At 53.7% G+C, this 21,224-nt stretch overlaps 8 protein-coding genes across 8 annotated transcripts; 2 read left to right on the top strand and 6 right to left on the bottom strand.

Annotated features, from left to right (window-relative positions):
• Window positions 1-630: 630 nt before the first annotated feature.
• Window positions 631-3,441, bottom strand: UHO2_03833 (uncharacterized protein; the record flags this gene model as incomplete). Its single annotated transcript, XM_041559790.1, has 1 exon — window positions 631-3,441. One exon carries the CDS (start codon window positions 3,439-3,441, stop codon window positions 631-633), a length of 2,811 nt encoding a protein of 936 aa, XP_041415724.1.
• Window positions 3,442-5,344: 1,903 nt separating this feature from the next.
• Window positions 5,345-5,842, bottom strand: UHO2_03832 (uncharacterized protein; the record flags this gene model as incomplete). Its single annotated transcript, XM_041559789.1, has 1 exon — window positions 5,345-5,842. The coding sequence occupies one exon, from the start codon at window positions 5,840-5,842 to the stop codon at window positions 5,345-5,347; it is 498 nt and encodes a 165-aa protein (XP_041415723.1).
• Window positions 5,843-6,199: 357 nt separating this feature from the next.
• On the bottom strand, window positions 6,200-7,498 carry UHO2_03831 (uncharacterized protein; the record flags this gene model as incomplete). Its single annotated transcript, XM_041559788.1, has 1 exon — window positions 6,200-7,498. One exon carries the CDS (start codon window positions 7,496-7,498, stop codon window positions 6,200-6,202), a length of 1,299 nt encoding a protein of 432 aa, XP_041415722.1.
• Window positions 7,499-7,637: 139 nt separating this feature from the next.
• Window positions 7,638-8,529, bottom strand: UHO2_03830 (uncharacterized protein; the record flags this gene model as incomplete). Its single annotated transcript, XM_041559787.1, has 2 exons — window positions 7,638-8,366; window positions 8,461-8,529. The coding sequence occupies 2 exons, from the start codon at window positions 8,527-8,529 to the stop codon at window positions 7,638-7,640; spliced, it is 798 nt and encodes a 265-aa protein (XP_041415721.1).
• Window positions 8,530-9,667: 1,138 nt separating this feature from the next.
• On the top strand, window positions 9,668-13,201 carry UHO2_03829 (uncharacterized protein; the record flags this gene model as incomplete). The annotated part of the gene is made up of 1 exon (XM_041559786.1): window positions 9,668-13,201. One exon carries the CDS (start codon window positions 9,668-9,670, stop codon window positions 13,199-13,201), a length of 3,534 nt encoding a protein of 1,177 aa, XP_041415720.1.
• Window positions 13,202-13,499: 298 nt separating this feature from the next.
• On the bottom strand, window positions 13,500-14,350 carry UHO2_03828 (uncharacterized protein; the record flags this gene model as incomplete). The annotated part of the gene is made up of 3 exons (XM_041559785.1): window positions 13,500-13,880; window positions 13,979-14,056; window positions 14,150-14,350. The coding sequence occupies 3 exons, from the start codon at window positions 14,348-14,350 to the stop codon at window positions 13,500-13,502; spliced, it is 660 nt and encodes a 219-aa protein (XP_041415719.1).
• A 492-nt stretch (window positions 14,351-14,842) lies between these two features.
• UHO2_03827 (uncharacterized protein) lies at window positions 14,843-16,096 on the bottom strand (the record flags this gene model as incomplete). Its single annotated transcript, XM_041559784.1, has 1 exon — window positions 14,843-16,096. The coding sequence occupies one exon, from the start codon at window positions 16,094-16,096 to the stop codon at window positions 14,843-14,845; it is 1,254 nt and encodes a 417-aa protein (XP_041415718.1).
• Window positions 16,097-16,989: 893 nt separating this feature from the next.
• On the top strand, window positions 16,990-21,111 carry UHO2_03826 (uncharacterized protein; the record flags this gene model as incomplete). The annotated part of the gene is made up of 1 exon (XM_041559783.1): window positions 16,990-21,111. The coding sequence occupies one exon, from the start codon at window positions 16,990-16,992 to the stop codon at window positions 21,109-21,111; it is 4,122 nt and encodes a 1,373-aa protein (XP_041415717.1).
• Between the last annotated feature and the right edge of the window lie 113 nt (window positions 21,112-21,224).

Below are 21,224 nucleotides of genomic sequence, written 5' to 3'. Positions count from 1 at the left end.
ACTCACACTCACACTATTGCTGACGTTCACTCGCAAAGACAGACAGAGCTGACCGACCGGAAGACGGCATTTTTCAAAGGAAAAGACAGACAAATGAATAAATGAATGGATGAATGAATGGATCAGTGGATTTTCGACGACTGCTGCTGGCGTCGTGAACTAGTGCTGCTGCGGACGTCTGAAAATATCATCATGAGAGAGCACGAAAGCAGGAAAATGAAGCGAAACAAAAGGGCACACAATTCTTAAAAGTAAGCTAGGCACACAGAAGCCCATAGTAGCCAAGACGCCCTTCCGGGTTGCCAAGGGCAAGATCAGCTCTCTTCAAAAGGCTAGCTAGCAGCAAGAAAGCGGATTCGGAGCTGCAAATTTCAAAGAAGGGCCTTTTTTCTTTTTCTTTTTCTTTTTCTTTTTCTTTTTCTTTTTCTTTTTCTTTTTCTTTTTCTTTTTCTTTTTTTCTTTTTGCTGCACAAGGGCAGCAGGCCTTGTTTCTCGTTTCCACGGCGAATCAAAAATTGCAAAATGGATGCACGACTGCGTCGCATCTGTCTCTGATGGATTGATTTTTTGTGTGGTCATAGCTGTGCACAGACGACCCGATGACGAAAATATTGAATCAGCGAGACTCTCTTAAGCCTCCTTGTTGGAACGATCGGTAGCCGCGCTAACCGTCCTTCGTGTGGCTTGCGTGGCCGAAGACAGCGTCCTTTGAGCTTCAGGCTTGGGTGTGGATAGCGGCGTGTTCTCGGCGCTCTTCATATCCTCCAATTTGGGCAAGAACCCGGCTTGCTTGGCTCCGCCTTCGTGCTGCATTTCGAATGCCTGCGATGCCGCTGAGAATGGCAACTTCTTTGCTGCAGGCCCAGCATTCTTGAGCTCCGCCACGTGCACGTCTTCCAACAACGAGTGGGTGCGGTTTCTACGCCAAGTAGCTCCACTGTCCGCTCTTGATCTCTTGCCCTCACCATTGCCGTTGATGCTGGTAGTCGTGAGACTGGCCGGCAGTGCAGAGCTTCTGTTCGATTGCGACGTCCTGCTGCCAGCACCATCCAGGATACTGCCCGAGCGCGTAGTGGTAGGCGACATGGCGCCACCTTCCCTCATGAGTGCTCGCAGATCTTGGTTGCTCCTATTGCGCTTCTCAGCGAACGTTTCACCGCTACCACCGAGACTGCCACGGCTTCCACTGCGTGAACGAGAGTGCGTGCGGCTGCGTCGACCCGACGATCCAGGTGTGCCTGGGCTTCGTCCACCACCACGCAGCCCATTCATCAAGGTCTGTGGGTTGAGCATCGAGAACACAGCTTCGTAGTCGCCCTCGTCCTCCTCGCCACTCTCCGTATAGCTTGAGCCCTCGGAAGCATCGTCCCATGACCCTTCTCCCTCCTCGTCCTCGCACTTCTCCTCCTCTTCGTCAATTGCAATGCTGTCGCCACCAGCGGCTTCGCGTGCAGCACTGGCACTACGCAGAGTCTTGATATCCTCCGCCGTCATCGAACGACGTGTCGAAGAGCGACGTCGACGACCCCAGCCAAACAGTCGTTCGTCCATCCATTGAAGAGGGTGGCTGAGTGCGTCGTTGCTTGCACCACTCGTCGCTGCCTTCTGCTTCCACACCAATGCCTCTCGCTCGGGCGGCGGTGGCGCAGTGGCATTCGGCAGCATTCGGTTTTCGGAAAAGTCCTCCCATACCTGCGGGGCGAGCTCGTCGATAAGTGCGTGCATGTCGGCGCTGATCTTGGCTCGCGTCTGTTGCAAATCGAGGATCACCTTGTGGTTGCCGGGAATCAGCGAGACGAAGAGGGGAGGCAGCGACTTGTAGATGTCAATTCCGACCTCAGCAAACTTGAGCGCAGAGTACGACATGGTCGGCAACACAATGAGGGCGTATAGTGGCATGAGCGCACGTGTGCCTGGCGAGACGTCGACCTTGTGTGCGATGTAGGTAGCGAGGCCTGCGTAGAACGAGTAGAGAATCGGTGCAACACCAAGCGAGACCAACACTTTCCAGGTCGCCAACACATCGCGTCCAGCCACCTTGACCTGTGATGCTGCCAAAGCCTCTTTGGCCTTCTTGTGACTGATGATCTTGGCCAGCACGATGATGGGTGAGTTGAGAATGGCACCTGGAAGCGCCAAGCCACCCCAGAGACCGAGCAACCCGAGACGGTAGGCCAAAAGGCCGAGACTGCGCCATCCTGCCCTTGTCGCCCGTTCAACCTGGTGATCACGCAGACCTGCATAACGAAGTTTCTTGTTATATCGAAGGATTTCGTCGCGTAATTTGACGACTCGCGGCTCGTCCTTGAACTGGAGGTAGCCCATGATGAACTTGCGGTTCAGCTCGACCGTTTGCCCTAAGCTGAGCGACTGACCTGGAGCTCGGTACAGTCGGCGACCAGCCTGGATGACCATCAGAGTTTCGTAATCGGGCGCACGAAGCGTGACACCCTTGAGACCATCGTAGACGATATCCATCATCTCTCCTACAGCCTTGCGCTTACCTTCTCCACCTTGGTCGAAGAGACCGACCAGTTCACGAGGAACATCGATCGGGGAGCCAAACTCGACTACAGCACGACTGCGGAACTTGTGTGGGTGGAAGTACGAGAGACCAACGGGCACGATACGAACGTTGAGGTCCTTGTTTGCGGACATGGCGCCGAGAGCCATGATGACGACACCGGCTTTGAGCGGGAGAAGATCGGTACGATCGTGACTGCCTCCTTCGGGAAAGATACCGAGACAGCCTCCTTCGGCGAGCTTCTCGTACACTTTGGCGTACATCTGGGTCTGATCGACAAACGGAAGACAGGAGTACTTGCAGCCCTTGTCTTCGGAAAGATCGTGAGTCACCTTGTCCATCGCCTTAGCGTTACTCTTGGCTGATTTTGAAGTGTCGGGTTGCGGGACTTTGCCTCGCAGCATGTCGAGAGCACGTTGGTCCTTGATCTCCTTCTTAAGCTTGACTTCGGTATCACTGATGACTTGCACCACCTCGACGGTAGCATGACCACAGGCTTTGGGCAGCATGATCTGACCCTTAGGCTGAAGTTGAGACTTGAATGCTGTGCCGTGTCCTTGCAAACGAAGAGGATCGCCAGATGGATGAAGCGATATGAAGCCTCTGCCTGCCTTTGCGCTGTCGGCAGCTCTCGCGACGGGAATGGACTGCATGATACGAGCAGCTGCACCGATAAAGCGACGCTTGATGCTCTTCTCTGCGATCAAGAAAGCGACCCTACGTCCCGAAGCACGACGCACCTCGGAGGCGAGCAAGAGTGGGTCAAGGAACTGGTTGTGATGTGGTGCGGCAACAAAGATGACGGGGCCTTGGCGTGGCACTCTCCATGCTGAACGGGGACGGATCTCACGGAAGAAGAGGCTGATGATGATTCGCCAGAAGAAGAGCGCAATGTCGAATGCAATGTTGGAGGCCATGATGTTTTGCGATCGAAAGATGCGGCATATGAGCCTAGCGAGGATGGTAGGTACGAGAGGGTGGATAGGGATGGGAAGCGACTTGAGGAGACGATCAAAGTCTTTGAGGACAGCTTGGAAGCTGGGCGAGTCTCCTTGGCGGGAGTAGGGTGTTAGCTTGGATGTGGAGAGCGAGAGATGCTTGGCTCTGCGCTGGTACTCTTTCTGCTTTGATCCGATCTCAGCGGCGGTTCCTTGAGCGATAGCAGTGCCGGGATGTTGTTTTAGAGCCTCGTTGCTAGGCAAGTGGGTCGGATCCGTGTCGATTGATGGCGGCTGTGGGCCAGATGGCGCAGCTGATGCGGATGCAGTGAGGTTGTGCGGATGTGTTGCCGATGATGGCGTGAAATTGCGATTGGCAGCAGGATCTTGACAAGCTGCGGTCGATGGGTCGGATGTGGCGGTCATTAAGGGAGTCCAAGGCGTGAGTGAAGCGAGTTTCGCAAGAAAAGAGCGTTCGCAGGGGCGGCTGGGAAAGACGGAGGAATCGCGCCGAAGAAAGGATTTGCAGTAACAGGACCGAACGTTCAAGACGGTGCGAGTGGCCGTTTAGCTCGCGTAAAAAGCTGATGAGAGAAGCGGTGCGTGACGATGTCTCCGGGTTTCCTGGTGGAGGAGGAAGTGAGAGGTGGGCGCAGGGGGCCTAGTTGGATTAGCGGGGCCTCACTACGTCTGGGGCGCAATGCTTCGGCAGATCTTGTTGAATGAGCCCACAGTGAAAGTTTGACGCTATGGATGATGGAGATGATGGTCGTTGCTGAAGAGGAGGTCCAGTGGAACCCCTTTCCTTGTTGGACTTCTCGTCGCAACTCTACCGTTGAGCAATGGAGTGGAGCTGATTCAGAGAGAGAGAGCGCCTCTGTGAAGCCACACAAAGTTGAGATTGCAACTTTGATGTGTGAGCGAGCGAGCGAGCGAGCGCGCTGCTGTTGAACTCGAATTTTGACAGCTTTCGCTGAAATGTCTGTGCACGCACAAGCAGCAGAAGGGGGAGAGGAAAAAAAAAAAAAAAAAAAAAAAAAAAAAAAAAAAAAAAAAAAAAAAAAAAAAAAAAAAAAAAAAAAAAAAAAAAAGAAAGAAAAAAGAAAGAAAAAAAGAAAGAAAAAAGAAAGAAAAAAGAAAGAAAAAAGAAAGAGAAAAGAAAAGAAAAAAAAAAGAAAAAAGAAAGAGAAAAGAAAAGAAAAGAAAAAAAAAAAAGCCACACTCTCGAGAAGAGGAAACAGAGAGACACACACACTCAAGCTCGCACGAACCAGCAGCAGCAGCTGTGTGTCCTTCTCCTTTACCGGAAATCACAATCGCATCTCTTCCCCCCACAGAGCGGCTCCTGAAGCCCTTCTTTTCTTTCCAGTTGCTTCCAGCGCAAGGCTCTCTCTAATCATTCACTCGCGCACGCGTCTCTCTTGTGGGTCCGTCGGGCTCGACATCATCGCTGCCTCGGAACATCACCATAACTCGATTATGGGTGACGCTTTCCGAGAGACAGCATCACATCGATATTTAATGCATGAGCATCGATTGGCTTGACATCAACGCAGCCAAGCTGACAAGTAACTTACAGGTAAGGTGCTGACGTGTTGCATCAAAGCGGCATGAAAGTGGGCGGATTTGTTGGGACGGCTGCAACCCAAGCGTCGTATTTGTGCGATGCTCTCCCACCATACACTTCTGCTGACACTTCTTTTAACTTTGCACCTGCTCTGTGCAATTGACATAGTCGCACCGCAACAGACTTTTCTCGGTCAAAGTGCTGAGATGTTCATCGTAATGGCTTCGTTCAATCGGGTGCATTGCATCGGGCTCGGGATGAGGGAGCCGTTGGCCTCTGCTACAAGTAGTATCACTTACCTCTCCGTCTCGACGTTCACAACCACTTGCATATCGACATCTCTAGGTTGAGCCTCTTTGCCGCATCCTCCGTGTAGTCCACACCACGTTTGTCCATGCAGCAAAACGAGATTTGAGCGCTTCCCACCGTGTACGCATTGATATCCCTCCTAGCAATCTCTGCTGTTCTTGAGAACCATTGACTCTCTCGTTTCGACTCATCATTGTCCTTTGCCGTGTACTTTTCCTGCTTGACGTTGAGTTCCACCTTCTTGACACTGCAGATCGTGCTAACCTTGGTGCCGAATGCGTGTGAAATGGCCTTGTTGACGGCGTAATCGCAGCCTGTGTTGCAAAACATGGAGTACAGCGCGTGCTCATCCACTTGCCGAAGGGCTGCTTCTGGTGAATCGTCACCGGTAACATTGCATTCGAGCACGCTCTTGCAAACATCTTTAAAGATAGTTCTTGTTACAGCGCCCATACATGCTGAGGCGAAGACGAGGGCAGACAGGGTGATGCTTGCGATCCTCATTTTGATGTAAGAGTGTTGCTGAGTGACGTTGGGCTGCAGGCTGGGCCGATTACGGGCGACGGCTTGGAGGTGATGCAAAACGCAGAGAGTATATATGCCCTACAGCACGTTACAGTGTGTCACTGTTCCTGCCTTTCCTCCTGCCCCTTAGACCCACACAAGGTCTTCACTTCATCTGATGCCGTGTCCGAAAAACTTCCCTTGCTGAAGTGATCTCATGATCGCCCCACCATTGTGGCCGCATCGACTTCGCCATCTCTGAAATGAAGTGGGCAAGTGGTATCGCCAATGACATGCAGCAGAGTCTCGTAAAATGTCACTTATTCAATCAGACCTTGTTCTGACCAAGATAATAGATCACAGCAAGTCCCCCACCTCGTCAAGAAATTCATCGTACTCTTTCTTGCTGTTGTTGCCACTCGACTCTGACTGTCCACCCGTGCTTTTTGGCGGCAGATGCGCCTGCACCGACTTGAGTAGGTCCGGCTTCTCCTTGTAAGCCGCTGCCGAAGCTTCGCTCGACATGTCCTCCGAAATGGGTGCTGCATCAATCCTTCCTGGCAGACCTCGCTTCATTCTTGCCTTCTCCTCTTGTTGTTTCTTACGTAATGCGGCTGGTACAAAGGCGGTCGACTCTTTTTTCAAGTCACGCAGCTGAGGCTCTGCAGCAATGACAACGCCGTCCGGTATCGATGGCGGGGGTCCTGGAGGTCTTGGTGGATCAGATCCTGGAACTGGCGGGCGTGATGAAGATGCTTTAGCAGACGCCATCGGTGGAGCTGGTCGTGCTGAAGGTCCAGTTAGCGGTCGTGGTGGTAGACCGGAAGGATTGCGATTCGGCCTTGCACTACCCTGCTGGTTGGGATCACGTCCTTGCCTTCCGCTCTGATGGCGAGGCTCCTCCATGCCTCGGCCCCTGCCACCACCGCTGGGCCCATGCCCTCTGCCTCTAGATGGATTGTTGTTCACGGTGAACCCTCTTTGCATGTCTTGGTGATCAGGAAGGAGCCTGATGGGAGGCGGCCCTGCAGGCATAACAATGTCTTTCAGATCTTCATCAATGCTCGAGTCGTTGCTGTCATTATCCGAGCCAAGGCATTGATACTCGGCAGTCTCTTCCGGCAGCGGTGGCGGTTTGGAATCATCTAGAAGACCCTCCGCAACAAGCTGTGCATGCGACTTTTCGAGGTAAGGCATGCCCGGCGGTGGCGCACCATAGGGGTTGAAGATGGCATCGTAGTAGATGCTCCATCGTGGATCTCGCTGAGTCAATTGCGCTGCTGGAAGGGCCGCTCGAAACTGCGAGGCGGCGGGGATGTGAGGTCGATCATTGGTCTTCTGACCGTTTGAGCTGCTCGCACCGTCTTGGTAGCCGCGAACAAAGTTGCGATGATCGGGATGGTTGCGAATGTACTCTTCCTTGATGCGCTTGACCTTTGCAGCTTCTGCCTGTAGTCGTTTAAGCTCCTCTTGTTCCTCTGCATCGAGTGTGCCCTGCCTTGACTCGAGTCGTTGAATCTGACGCTCGAGCGCAGTGGTGTCCTGGCGCAAGAGACGCGCTTCTTGTGCTTGCTCCTTGCGCTCACGATTGCGCTTGGCCTCGCGCTTGATGGCAGCTTTGCGTGCAGCCTGCACTGGATCAGCCGTCTTGGCCATCGTGTCCGCCGACCGAATGAGAGCTTGTGGGGACTCGAGGAATGGCGATGGCTGAGCACAAGCAAGAAGAAAGCAACACAGGTCACTCAAGGTATTCAATGATCTCTTTAGTTCGTGCTTTAAATATGGCCAACTTTATTTACTCCACACCGAGATCCGAGAAAAGCTTTAGAAAACGAGCCTTGATCTGTTGACTTGGCTCGACATGCTCTTGATGGTGCGTGATATCCCCCCACTTCTGTAGCCAGTCAAGATATGCCTGACGGAAGCGACCGACATTGTCTGGTGTGGCGTCTGCGCAAACTGCTTCGACAACAGCGTCGACGTCGCAAGGATCTGATGATGACTTGTTGAGTTGACGATGCAAAAGGCTAGAGAGAAGAAGGACATAGATGCCACAGTCGCTGCCGTTGACCTGTCCTTGAAGACAGTGCACTTTTCTAGGAACGGCAGTAGCTTTGCTGTGATTCTTTCCTGGCTGTATGAGCTTGAGTATGCTGGCGTATACTGCGTTGGCTGCGGATTGATTGCAATCACCGAGAGAGTCTAGATGATGGGCGACTGGCTTACTTGCAGCCACTAGCAGAAGCCTCCAATGACTTCCTAAAGATGCGTGGCCTGGACTTGATGGGCTATAGCGGTCATTGACAGGCACAAGTAGGTAGCCTTCCTTCGGTCTTGGTACAATAGCCGCAACGTCTTCGAAAGAGGCATGATCAAGTGTGCACAGCACTTCTACGACAGAAGGCGGAAACATCTTAACCTGAGACAAGGAGCTGCCTCTGTCGAGTTGCCCGCTGAGCGCATTGAGCCACTCGGCATGGAAAGTTAGGACATTGTCGCCAAGCCACTCGTCATGCTTCAAGGTCTGCAAGTACCAAGACCACCCCAACGGAGGCCAGATAGAGAGGTTGCGCGTAAGTTTATGCATCATATAATGCTCGCAAGAGGGAAAGACTTACGTCTAGATCCGACTGGTGTAGACAGGCTTCTGGTGTCGAGACGACGAGAGGCTCGTTCTCATGGCTCATACTGGCTCTATGGGGCTTCCGGCTTGAGATGGTGGTGGGGATGCAGGAATAATGTCTCAGCGTTGCGAGCTGCTTGGTTGGATCGGTGAGGTTTTTATCATATCACTCACACACCGTCTTCAGCTGCTGTCTTACCCACTTTCTCGTCTTTGAATCCTGGTCGGATCGATGCCGAAAGCAACGTGACAGTCGACAGTCGGTACTGCCGATGCGGTCATGGTCCATTCACATTCTCTCCACTGATTGTGCCTCATCAAGACGATGCCGAGCCCGTGTGAAAAAGGCGAACAAAAGCGCCACCCTGGACTCGCTCCACATCCGAACTCCCCTGAGGCTCGCTCTGACACCACAGTCACAGTCTGAGCGTCGTTTTGTTGCAAAGCGAAAGAGTTTGGTCCCGATAACTGGCGATCGGGGAGAGTCTGAGTACGATGTCACTGCTGCTTTTAAGACAGAAACATATATACTCAATTGACTGAGTGAACGTGGTGAGAACCTAGTGTTCTCAGCTTGATATATATACATCTATGAGGCTCATACCGAACGTGAGAGTATCCTACTTCATGACCTAGCTTGACAATGAGCGGGACTGTGTTGTACCCGATCTCTGTTCAGATCGGTCCTCTGACCAGATCGGCTCTGCATCAGTCATCCTTTAGCGTCTCACTGGATTGTAATCTTCAGCATCGCATAGCGTGTAAAGTTGGAAAGGCGGGCTCGTGCGGTGATTTCATTTTTGAGCGTCCCGTCTGGACTCAATCGCACGAAACAAGACCGAAATTGTATATACCTAACACGAACAAACTAAGTGCGTTGCAGGCAAAGACCGTGTGTGGTCCTCGAAGCTCGACAAGCAGGCTTCCGGCCCGCCGTAACAGGGGAGAAGCGGAGCGAGTCGATTGTTGAGTCCAGCCTAGACGCGCACGCCTTCATTACTGATCACGTGATGCATCATTGCTACAGCAGCAAGGCCTCCTGAAGAACAGCCAGCCATCCGGGACAACTCTTTGACGGCAGCAACGACAGCACCTTGGTCCTTTATCGCTTATACCATCTTCAAAGACGAGTGACATCCATCATCCGATAATCTGATCCCAACAGTACATTGTCCGCATCTGCATCTAACTTGCAGCGCAACATGGCTCGTCCATCCTCTTCCAACCACAGTCAATGGCGAAGTGAGCCTACTGGCGCTCTCGCTCCCAGCACCGGCAAAACCTCTCGACGAGGCTTAAAGATCGACAGGAGCGAAGATGGCCATGGCAAGTCAGAGCCGCTCAACCGACATGAGCTCATGAGAAGAGCGATGGCTACCGCACAAGACTACCATGAAGATGATCACGAGGACGGCGACGATAGCGGTAGTGTCCTTGACGATGACCATGATCATCTGTCCACATCACACCATTCTCACACACAACATCCCACCAATTCGAACCCTGTCATTGTCCGGCAAGCTCCACAGCATGACACTCCCTCCAATCGTCCAGGCGATGGCAGCCTCTCGATAGATGCTTTCGGCACTGGTCAGTCCAATGTCGTAAATGCTAACGGTCCTGGTCCAACTACGCCACGCGTTCCTGCTCAAGCACGGGTGTCCTCTTTCTCTCACAATACAGCTTCTCCAGCAACCAAGCAGCCTGGCGTCAACGCACCGAGCTCGCCTTCTTTGACTGCTTCGTCTACTATGCCCACCTTGGTCACACCTGCACCCATCCGTGCTGAACTGCCTCGATCCGACTCGCTCGAAGAGATCATCAACCAGGACAACCTCTACGCCCCCATGCAGCGCTCCGACTCTGCTCTCACACCCAATGCTGACGCAAACAGGGGCGGACCACAACGTGCTAGCACCATGATGGAAGGCAGAATCTCGCCCACTCACAATCAGGCCATGTCCAAGAGCGCATCAAGTGGTGCTCTCCTCCGGCCCGGGGATCTCCCAGCAACTACGGATGGCAGTCCACGTAGACCATCGGATGCAGGCTCATCCAGCGGCCTTGCTCCCGTGCCCTTCCTGCGACTTCGCAAGAACAGCGACAGCAGCACCATCAGCAAAGCCAGCAAGGGTAAGAAGAACGCGCCTTCCAATGGTATCGCTGGTGCATTGGCAGCAAGCGGAATGGCTGGTATGGGGGTCGGTCATGCGGCCGTACTGCAGCATGGTCAAGCCGCCCTAGCCGATGCCGAGCCTCCATCAACCAAGAAGAAGAAAGAGACTAAGAAGTTAGGCACGGATCTAGGCGAGGAAGGCGCGGCCGGACATGTATCGGGTTTCCAAGGCGGCATCTATCGCGACCCCTCGACAGGCACCATGATCGAGAAAGACCAAGATGGCAACCAATTTCAACCGCATCGACCAACACGCGATCGCAGCACAAGTAGCTTTATGTCTTACGACGGCTCTGTCACCAGCGATCGATCCTCGGTCAGTGGACTCGGTGCAGCTGCCGGCTTTGGTGCCGCATCAGCTGCTCTCCTCTCTTCCATCGGTGGTGTACCAGGCATGCCCATCACATCGCCATTGATGACACCGGACGGAGCCCATCCCATTGGCGGTGGAGGTCTCGTTCCACCACAGGCCGGTGGAGCTGGCGGCCGAGGCGATCAGATCGACGGCGAGACGACATGGCCCGAAGACATGGGCCCACAGATCACCGGCTTCGCTGTGGCAAGCTCGAAGCGCAACCACGAATTCCACCAGCTTTTCCCGCAAGTACCTGAGGATGACTACCTCATCGAAGACTACGGCTGCGCTTTGGTCCGTGAGATTCTCATCCAAGGCCGACTCTACATCTCGGAGAACCACCTCTGCTTCAAAGCCAACATCTTTGGCTGGGTCACCAACGTCGTCATGCCCTTCTCAGAGGTCATCTCGATCGAAAAGAGAATGACTGCCTTTGTCATTCCCAATGCCATCCAGATCGCAACATTGCAATCCAAGCACAATTTCACCTCGTTCCTCTCACGAGATGCCACCTACGACCTCATCGTCAATATTTGGAAGCTGTCGCATCCCGGTGTGCCAATCGCTGCTGCCGATCAAGCTGAGCTCTCTGACGAGTACTCAGAGGTTGAGGATGATGCCGATTCGTCCGCCCTTCCCGGCGGCGCAGGTGAGGGCAAGGGAGGTGATTCCGAGCAACAACAGGGCAAGGATGGCGGTGACTCCAAGCAATCAAAGCGAGCCAGACTCAAGCGTAAGCTCAAGGGCACCAAGACTGGCGTTCGAGATGAAAATTTGGCCGCAGTCGCCGCTGCAGCCGCAAGGTCAGGCACACCTCTTATCCCACAAAGTCGTTCGCCAGCACCCGGCGGCAAGCGGGCCGCACATCGCAAAACCACCTGCCCATGCGAAGAAAAGAAAGAACACTTCTCCTCGAATGTACTCGACACGACTTACCCCGCCGTTCCCGAGAAGATCTACAACCTCCTCTTCACCTCTGGCTTCATGAAAGAGTTCTGGACCAACGATCAAAAGCTCATGGATCTGCAAATCTCCGAATGGAACCCCAGCTCGGACAACCGCAACCTTCTCACGCGCAACATCTCGTACATCAAGCCTCTTGCCGGTGGATTTGGACCTAAGCAGACCAAGTGTGTGTTGCAAGACGAGAACTTGCACGTTGATTTCGACAACTATGTCGTCACTCTGACAACAACGCGCACGCCGGATGTGCCAAGTGGTGGCAGTTTCTGTGTCAAGACCAAGACATGTATCACCTGGGAAGGAACCGGTAATGTGTCGAGAGTTTATGTGACGTGTCAGGTGGAGTGGTCGGGACGCAGCATGTTGAAGAGTATCATTGACAGAGCTTCGCTGGATGGCCAAAAGCAGTACTACAAGGAGCTTGATGAGGCGGTGAGGAAGTACTTGACAGACCACACGTCTGAATTCAAGGAGGAAGGTGATGATGCCGCTGCTGTGGAGGAGATCGCTCGTGCTGCTACGCCCGGGCCGAACAGTCGCAAAGGCGCTGCTGCTGCAGGAGAGCGTTCTGCCAGCGGTGCAAATGATGACGCTGCCGGCTCGAGCGGCGCTGGCAGTGGAGGTGCTGGCAGCGACGCCAGCGGCAGTGGCAGAATCTTGGACACGGTCATGGACGCATTTGGAATGGTCAGCGATCTCATTGGTGGCGCCCTCGAGATGGTCGGCATCGAAGGCGGAGTCAACCTCAAAACCCTCGTCTTTGGTGGCATCATCTTCATTCTCCTGCTCTCCAACATCTACACCTATCGACGAGCCTCTGCGTCGCTCGCCTCTTCCGCTCGAATGGTCCGTCATCTGGACCGCATGCAAACAGATGGTGTCAATCGTGGCTATTTCAACGACGAGGGCTACTACGGTCCTCTTTCTCCCCGCCGCAGCAGTGGTTCAGGTGATGCACCTCCGAGCTACGAACGCATCTTTGCACCCAACGTCTACATCACTCCGCCAGGCGGAAACGATGCGACGCCGGATATGATCGCAAAAACTGTAACGGAAGTGTTGGAGAGACTGTATAAGCAGAATGCAGAGCGGTTTAGGGAGGCTGCCGCTCCAGTGAATGATCCGGAGGCGGTGAAGAGGATGTTTGCTGAAGCGGAAGCGCATATTGATAAGCTGGAGAAGAGGTTGAAAGCTATCAACCAGGATGTAGCCGGAAAGAAAGGAGCCAAGGTTGAGCTCTAGATCTTCTCATCCACTTGCGGAAACCTCGCTCGGATGCTTTTGTAAAGGGATGCTGCTAAGCACTTTCATCTCAAACTATCATCTCTCCTTTGCCTTTGACTGTGGGGCCTTCGCATGGGCGCCTGCGAGCGCACTTTCTAGAGATGGTCTCTGAGCAGACTTGTTCCGCCAGACACACCGGGCGCCAATCAAGCGGACTCAGCCATGCGCAGATAGGACTCTGGTGGTTAGCAAATCACGTTGATAGAAGTACAAGAAGGCCATGCGACCGCATCGAAACAACTCCTTCCTTCCGCCTCTAAGACATGCCAGCCTCGCTCTCCAACTCGTCTGCCTTCGCTAACAGGGCTTCCTTCCTGGCCTTCAACTGTGCCATTGTTCTCTGTTGGTTTTGAAGCTCTTCCCTCGCCTGCCTTTTCTCTTCCGTCTCGGCCTCCTTTTCCTTGCTCTCTTCCGCCGCTGCTGAGGTTAGCTTGGACTGGTGTAGGTCAATAGAGCGAATGTTTTGGATCCTTTGTTGCAAAGCTTCGTACTTGTTCTTGAGTGCGACTGCACGACGATCTTGACGTTGGATTTCGGCTGTTGCCCTGCGACAGAGCTCTTCGACGTAAGGTCGGACTTCAGTGGCAACGTGCTCTCGGGCGCTTTCAATGTCTCTTTGCGAGACAAGGTCGAAGTGCTACAGGTGCAGAGAGAGAAGTGAAAGGTTGAGTTCAGTATGGACGGCTCGGTGTGGACGGCTGGCGAGGATGAGGGTGAGCAGGGAGAACGACTTACGCGTTGAGATTTGAGTACAGTCATGAGTCGTGGATGGTCTTGAATCGCAAACTCCAGTGTGTCGATCGCCTCCTTCATCTGTACACAATCAAGGACATTGAGAAATCGGCACCAGATAAGGTCAGTACAGATCGACGCGTTTTGCTCGACATGCTAAAGTGATATGCTTACGGTCTGAACACAGCTCGCGGCGGATGATACGCAATGCTGCAAAGATGAGATGAGGTGCTGTGATGGTTGCGGAGGCATGTGCATCTGTGCAGCAGCGTATTGGGCATCGTATTGAGCCTGTTGCTGCCCTTGCATTTGTTGTTGCTGTTGCTGCTGCATCATCGGATGCTGCGGATATGAAGACTGTCGTGGCATCAACATGATACAAGGGCCGCTATGCGAGCTTCACCGCTGGTTAATGGTGAAGAGATGAGGAGCGAGATGGTGGTGTAGACGAAAGGAGTGACCGCTAATCCTGCGAGGTGGAGACAAGGGAGACCAACACAAGCTGCAGGCTTGTTCGGAAATTTGAGCTGAGCTGCTCATGTGTTGCTCTCTACGCACAAAGCAGCCAAGTTGGCGCGTCAACGCGCGCGTCTCAAAACTCAATTTCCTGACATGTTAGACCAGCATTTTCGACAATCCGATTTTCCGCCCAACTTTGGCCAAGTTTCGTGCTTGACGCTGAATGACAAGCATGATGGTGGAACATAATGATTGATGAGAGGTGTGGTATGCCGTCACAGATCCTTCAGAGAGCGAGACTAAAGTACATTTGAGGGTTGCGACAAGCTGCTATACCAGCATCGAATTGGAGGGAGACTGAAATAAGGGTAGAATCATAAGCACACTTGAAATGACTGCAGCGTGGAGTCAATCGCCTCTGTCGGCGACCTTTGGAGCGCAAGCGGCAGGACCTCCACCAGGTGCTGCACCGCCACCCGCAACGCCATACGGGCTCAGTGTTCCCCAGGCGTTGCTGAGTCCAGCCCAAACCTTGCTACCAGGCACAGGCTGAATGTTGTCGACGATGTGACGAGCAATCATACCGGTGGCACGATCAAACTCGTACTTGAAGATGACAGTGTACGTGTGCGGATGCGAGGAGACACGGGAGATTCCCTCGAACCGTAGCCTGACGACTAGCTTGTCCTGCCAAGAGCCGCCATGAGACGAGTCGGCATCTGTGCCTGGCTGGGTGCTGCGTTTGATGTAAGGGCTGATCCCTGGCCATGAGCTGCCTGCTTTGGAACGGCCTTCGAAGCGGGCAGATTCAAGATGGAGGCAAGTGTCGTGGAACAGGGCCGATAAAGCATGTCTGAGCAGGTGTGAGCTGGCGACGTACATGGTACGGCCGTTAAAGCATATCGTGGGTCCGCCGCGCGAGTACTCTTCGTACACTTCGAGCGAGGTTGAGCTGCTTCTTCGATCATCGGACTCGTCGGATTGCGTCCTAGCTTTGCGTGGGGAGCTCTTGTCTACCTTGGATCCTTCTGACTTGCCGAGGCTGATGTGCGGAATTGGCGGTCGAAATTCGAATGCGATGGAAGGATGGTAAAGACTGTCGAATACGTTTTCATCTTCCGCCACCTTGACCTTGCCCTTCTGTGACCATGCCGAGCGTCTTAGTAAGCTCTGTCCTAGGAAGGGCGACAGGCTGGGAAGAAGGCCCTTGGCGCTCCATTTTGACCGCCTTCCTGGAGAGTGGGAAGACTCGTAGTTAGGGTCCAGGTCCTCGAGATCGACTACACCCTTTTGCATAAAGTCAGGCAAGCTATCGACCAGCACTCGACAGGCTTTTCCGACCCTGGTCTGATATTCATGGTCCGAGATACCTCCCTCCTTGGCGCCACGCGGTGTTTCTGGCGCTCCCGAATCTTGCGTTTCCGAGAGGAGGAGAGAATGTTTGCCACTCGTAAGCTTCACATGTGTGCCAGGCCAGATCGCTCTCGAAAGCTCGGCGGGCTGGGAAAGTAAACATGATCTGCCGACAGGTTGCACCTTAGTTGGCAGGGTGCAACGACTTGAGCTAGGGATGACGGTATGTACACACCGCCTTGAGGATTGCGATACCGCTCGCACGGCTGACTTGTCAACTGATCGGAACAAGAGCTTTGATCCTTTCATAGTGTATGAATCAGTATTGTGGTGGAGATGGGCATGGTCGAAGCAGCCTTATGGCCACATGTTTGAAGATGGATGGCGATGGAGAGATGGAGAAGTGGGGCTGTCTGGCAGTGTGGGAAGGCCTCGAAGGCTCAGTTGCACCTGAATCAGACTCAGTCATGCGGCCTGCCGTCAATCAATGCAAGCTTGCGAAATCCTCTTTGGGTTGGTCGAAGCGAGAGCCAAAATGTATCAAGGCCCAAGGTGGAGGTGAGCGAATCGGCCAAGGATCGGGGAACTTGGTCAGAAAAATCAATTGCACGTGACCTATGCACTTGACCATTGCACGTGACCATTGCACGTGACCTTTTCCACGCGCTGAATTGACCTGAGCCAAGGGACGCGTGAAGGTAAGGCTGCAGCGTCAAAGAAAAGCTGTTGAAATTCCGAGAGGGTGTAAGCGCCTGATGGTATGTATGTGTTTGCATACTCTGAAGACTGCAATGCAAATCTATGATGCTCTTCCTTGAACTTTATCGGGCTTTGCGGTTTGTTAAGGCAATCCCTCATCATCCTCTTCGGTTCCGCTACATTTGGTGCATCTTTGGGCTTTGGCTTGAGTCGGCTGACTTGCTTCCATTGCAGGGTCTTGACACCATCACCATCTCCACCGATCGCGCTCCCTCTCTATCGTTTGGACCCGAACCTTTCCCTTCTTGGATTACGCATCACTTCATCGATTTGAATCTACACTTGGACACATCAGCGAGCTGCCTACAGCATTCATTCATCTCTTGTCGAGTGAAGACCATCACCCTGCCACGCTCGTCATACCCTATCACGCGCTTGATGTTGCTCGTTAGCCATTAGATCATCGACTCCACTTACCCCTTGTATATATCGGATCGGCCATCATGCAAGTGGAAACACCCACGCCTCCGGAAGCGCTGGATGCTCTGAGTCCGTCGAGCAAGTCGCTCCTTACCGACCATGCTGGATCTTTCCAAGTAAGAGCATCACCTCTTAATGCCAGTCCTCGTCGCTTGCGCCGAAGCCTTCGACTCTCGGGTGCTCCCTGCCTGACACCACAGCATGCGTTGAACAAGGAGAATCTGGGCGACTCACCCATCAACCAGGCCTCAACATCTGCTAAAACGCTTGATGTCGGCCTTTTCGAAGATGATAAGCTCAGCAGTTCTCGACTCAACTCTCCGTTCAGCAGCAGCGCAGCTCGCAATCCTTCTCCATTGCGCTCTCAAAGCTCGCCACTTCGTAAAACTTCCCCTTCGCGTCGCGATCCAATCCTTCAAAGCGATGATATCGCATCCTCCTCAGACGAATCGGACGACTCCACTCTCGTCTTCTTTGGAAAGCCATCTTCGGCGGAAAAGAAGAAGCGCATGCATTACGAACAGAGAGTGCTCGAGAAGCGTCTAAAGCACAAGGATAGTCTTGATCTCGCCAGGCGGCGATCCATCAATTTCAATCCGGACGACACCATGCTTGTTAATGACCAGATCACGCACGGTTGGTCTTGGTCTAAACCCACACCTACTCCTTTGCGGACACGGATGATGCTGCTATCATCACCAGCACTATCGCCAAGTGCCCCAGAGTCTCCCACAAAGAGTCGATCTAGCAGCACTCGCCCTTCCTCGCCTGAAACTCTCGCCCTGCACCCGAATTCAAGTGGAGATGATGGAAAGAAAGCACATCAAAATTCTGAACTTATCAGTGTCAGCGGGGCTGCTGCTGACATGGAGCCTCCAAACGAACATCAGCAGGAATTGTCGAGTCCCAAGTCTCAACAAACGGTGGTTCAGCTAAGAGGGACGTCAGATATCGAATTGCTCGACCAAGGGCAGCCGGACCAGAAGAGTTGCGAGAAGCCCGCAATCAACCCATTCATTGCTTCACAGACTACCATACCAAGTGGCTTACAGGCCAAGAGTCCTTCTAAACAGCCTCAGGATTCTCCACGGCGTTCGCAGAGCCCCATCCGCTCAGTTGAGACGCTCATTGGCGCTACAATGGCTCACAACCGCGACTTCGTCTCTCCCATGCGCTCGCCGAGGCGCTCGCCAAGGCTGTCCCTGCAAGCACTTCAGCTGTCCACGTCTCCGACCAAGTCAATTGACGGGGGTCTCTTCTTTGGACCGACCACACTCTTTCAGCAATCTCTTGCAGCAGCACAGAAAACCACACCTTTGCAGCTCTCTACGCCTTTCAAGCAACCAACCGCAGCTCCAGCGGTTCCGCCTAGCACAGGTCTTTCGCGTTTTGCGTGCCTACAGAGCCTCGCACCTCTCCAAGCCGTACCTGAAACGCCTTCAACTAGAGTTCTTTCGAGCAAGATGACCCACCAGACGATCCTGCCTTCTCCCTTCATCTCTTCTTCCGCTTTCAGTACTTCATTCAATGTTGGGCCCAGCGTCGCCGATGTGCATGCGAGCCCTTCTCGTATGCCATCAAGGTCCATGCGTACGCCGAGTCCCGCCAAACCAACCCGGTCTCCTCAGAAGCTTGTCGAGAATATCACTACGCCTCTAATGGACGAGTCCAAGGTACGAAGGAATTTTTTACCTTCAAAGGCTGTCCAGGCACCTGATACACCATCAGTCAGATTCGCTGAGCCAAAGTCAACATGCGAGGCCCCCAGCAAACCTGATCAGATAATCAGCGTCGAGCTGCACAGCGCTTGCACCCCTTCACCCATCAAGTCGCAACTGTTCCCGGAAATGTCCAGATCTCCACGACGTACAGAATCGCAATTTGCAGCACAGTCGTCTTCAGCTCGCAGCCCATCAATGGCAGAGGCTGGGATGGCAGCAACGCCGCCGAGGAAGGTCGCTGAATTCAAGCCAGAAACCCCTTGTCCAGTCTTCCGACAGACGGCTCGACGCGTCCCCATCCATCAGCACGAAGCCGATTTCGGTGTCAAGGTTTCACCCGAAAAGCCTTCCTATTCGCCACGTCGAACCTACGCTAATAGCTCAGCGAGGAGCAATGACTTTGGCGTCAAGCCAGAGAGAGTACCTGCTCGCCGCGTGCCTATTCAGCCAGCAGTCGTATCGCGCCAGAATACAGCAAAGTCAGGAGAGGCATCAGCGCCAAGCGGCATGAGACTCGCAAGTGTAGCCTCCAAGACCGCACGTGTAGTCAGCATAGGTTCGGGCAGAATCGGCGGCCATAACACATCTCTTCCTCCTGCCGCCCTTTCTCGAGCAGCATCAGCTACTAATGCTTCTTCGATATCTGGGCAAGCTTCGAACTTAGCTGCCAAGCAATCTGGATCAAAACCCACGTCTGCAACTCAGGGGCATTCCGTAGCATCGAAGGCATCTCGTCTACAACGTCCAGCTTCAGCCGTCTTCGGTTCTAAACAGCCCTCACCCACAAAGCAAGCTCGGTCGCTCAGCGGTCTACCTCGGCCAAAGTCAGCATCTGCAACAGCTCCTCTGTCTTCCGCAGTTGGTCCCGGATCACGTCTTCCGCGGCCTGCCACTTTTGTCGCTCCGACGACTGCAGCTCGTCCCACGTCGAGGCCAGTGCCGATGGCAATTGCTAGACTTGCACCTTCCCAGAAGCCGCTGCAACGCTTTGCAACTGGTTTGACAGCTGCGGAGGCCTCGATTGCTGTGGCGAATGCAGACGACGAGGCTGTCTCTGTGCCTTCATCCTCCGAGTTGTCAGCTTCAGATGCAGATACGAAATCTGATGTGATCATGGCAGGAGTCATCGAAGAGACAATGTTGGAGGCTGCGACCTCCGCTGTTGCAACAACCATTGCAGCGGACAGAGCTGAAGTCAAGGACATCGAGGAGGGCCATGCCACGTCACTAGACCCGCATGCTCAAACAGCAGCCTCAGTGTCCAAGACTCCAGCCGTTGAAAGTGGGGTCAAACCTCAGCCGGTAGCATCCGGTCCGACGCTTCAGTATAGACCTGTGAGGCCGATCACAAAGACGGCGAATGTAGCGCCCGTTCGTTCGTCAAGTCCGAACATGGCTGCGCCTCCGACCCGAATGCCCTCCTCTACGCGCCCAGCTCCTCCAGTGATGCTGGACCCTGAACAGCAACGACTGCGATGTCTGGCCATGCAGGAGAAAGCAAGGAACCGTGCGCCGAAGATCAGCTCGAGTGTCAGCGCAGCCACCAGCTCAGATGTCGAGGAACTTCCTTCGAGTGAAGTCGCACCTGACGAAAGCTCACCACTGGCTAGCCCAGAGGAGCATGCTCAAGCCTCAGCTACTCCCTCCGTAGGGCCTGGCGACGATGCTTGTGTCAGCGCAGCTTTCGCGACGAGCCACTTTGACGGCCAAGATGCCGGGTCAGCGACAGCTGCACCCAGCGGCATCATGGGCCAGAGTGGACTCGGCAATACAATGGCAGGCGCAGCCACACCTGCTGCTGCTGCTTCGACTACAGGACGACCCTTGCGATCCGCCCGAACGGTCTCTCGGCAACTGACGCCTTCAGCAACACGCGTTGCCCCTTCGAGAGGACGTGCGTTGAGCCTGAACGATATCATTGCAGCGCGCAAGATTGACGTGCCTCTCTCGCTGACGGATCAGCTTAGACTGGCAGACACAGTCAACAAGAAGCACAACGAGAAGACACTTGCGCGGTACAAGGTCACCAAGATCCAACGACCTTATGAGCGTCCACCCAGTCCTGACCGTCACGACCACGAGCCTGAGGCATGCACGATTATTGACGACTTTAGCAGTCATCGACAGGGCAAAGGTGACGTGTCTCCTTACTCGACCCCTGTCAAGAGCTCAACTGCGGCTAAAACCGGCCCAGCTGATGGCCACAAGTGTGTCCGCTGGTACCGTCCGCTGTTTGTTGGCAAGGGAGCACATTACGGCATTCGAGCTTGTGACTCTAAGCCAGCGCTCAAGCCCATTCAATACGAGCTGGACAGGATGGGCAACAAGGTTCCGACCGGAACGTCGCCCAAGTTGAGCAAAGGTCAGTCCATTGTCATCTATCGCAACTACTTTAAAGGCGAGCCAGAGCCTGCCGATGACTGAGCGTCAAATATACATGTTCCACATGCTCAGAGACATTGTTGAAGCGCAATCTTATCAGACATCATGTTAGACAGAGGAGGATCAAAACCCAGACCTTGAATGCTGGATGTGTT

Source organism: Ustilago hordei (genome assembly GCF_900519145.1).
Source record: "Ustilago hordei strain Uho2 genome assembly, contig: UHO2_contig_07, whole genome shotgun sequence".
In the NCBI taxonomy this organism is placed as follows: Eukaryota; Fungi; Basidiomycota; class Ustilaginomycetes; order Ustilaginales; family Ustilaginaceae; genus Ustilago; species Ustilago hordei.
This window is presented reverse-complemented; position numbering and strand designations above follow the sequence as displayed.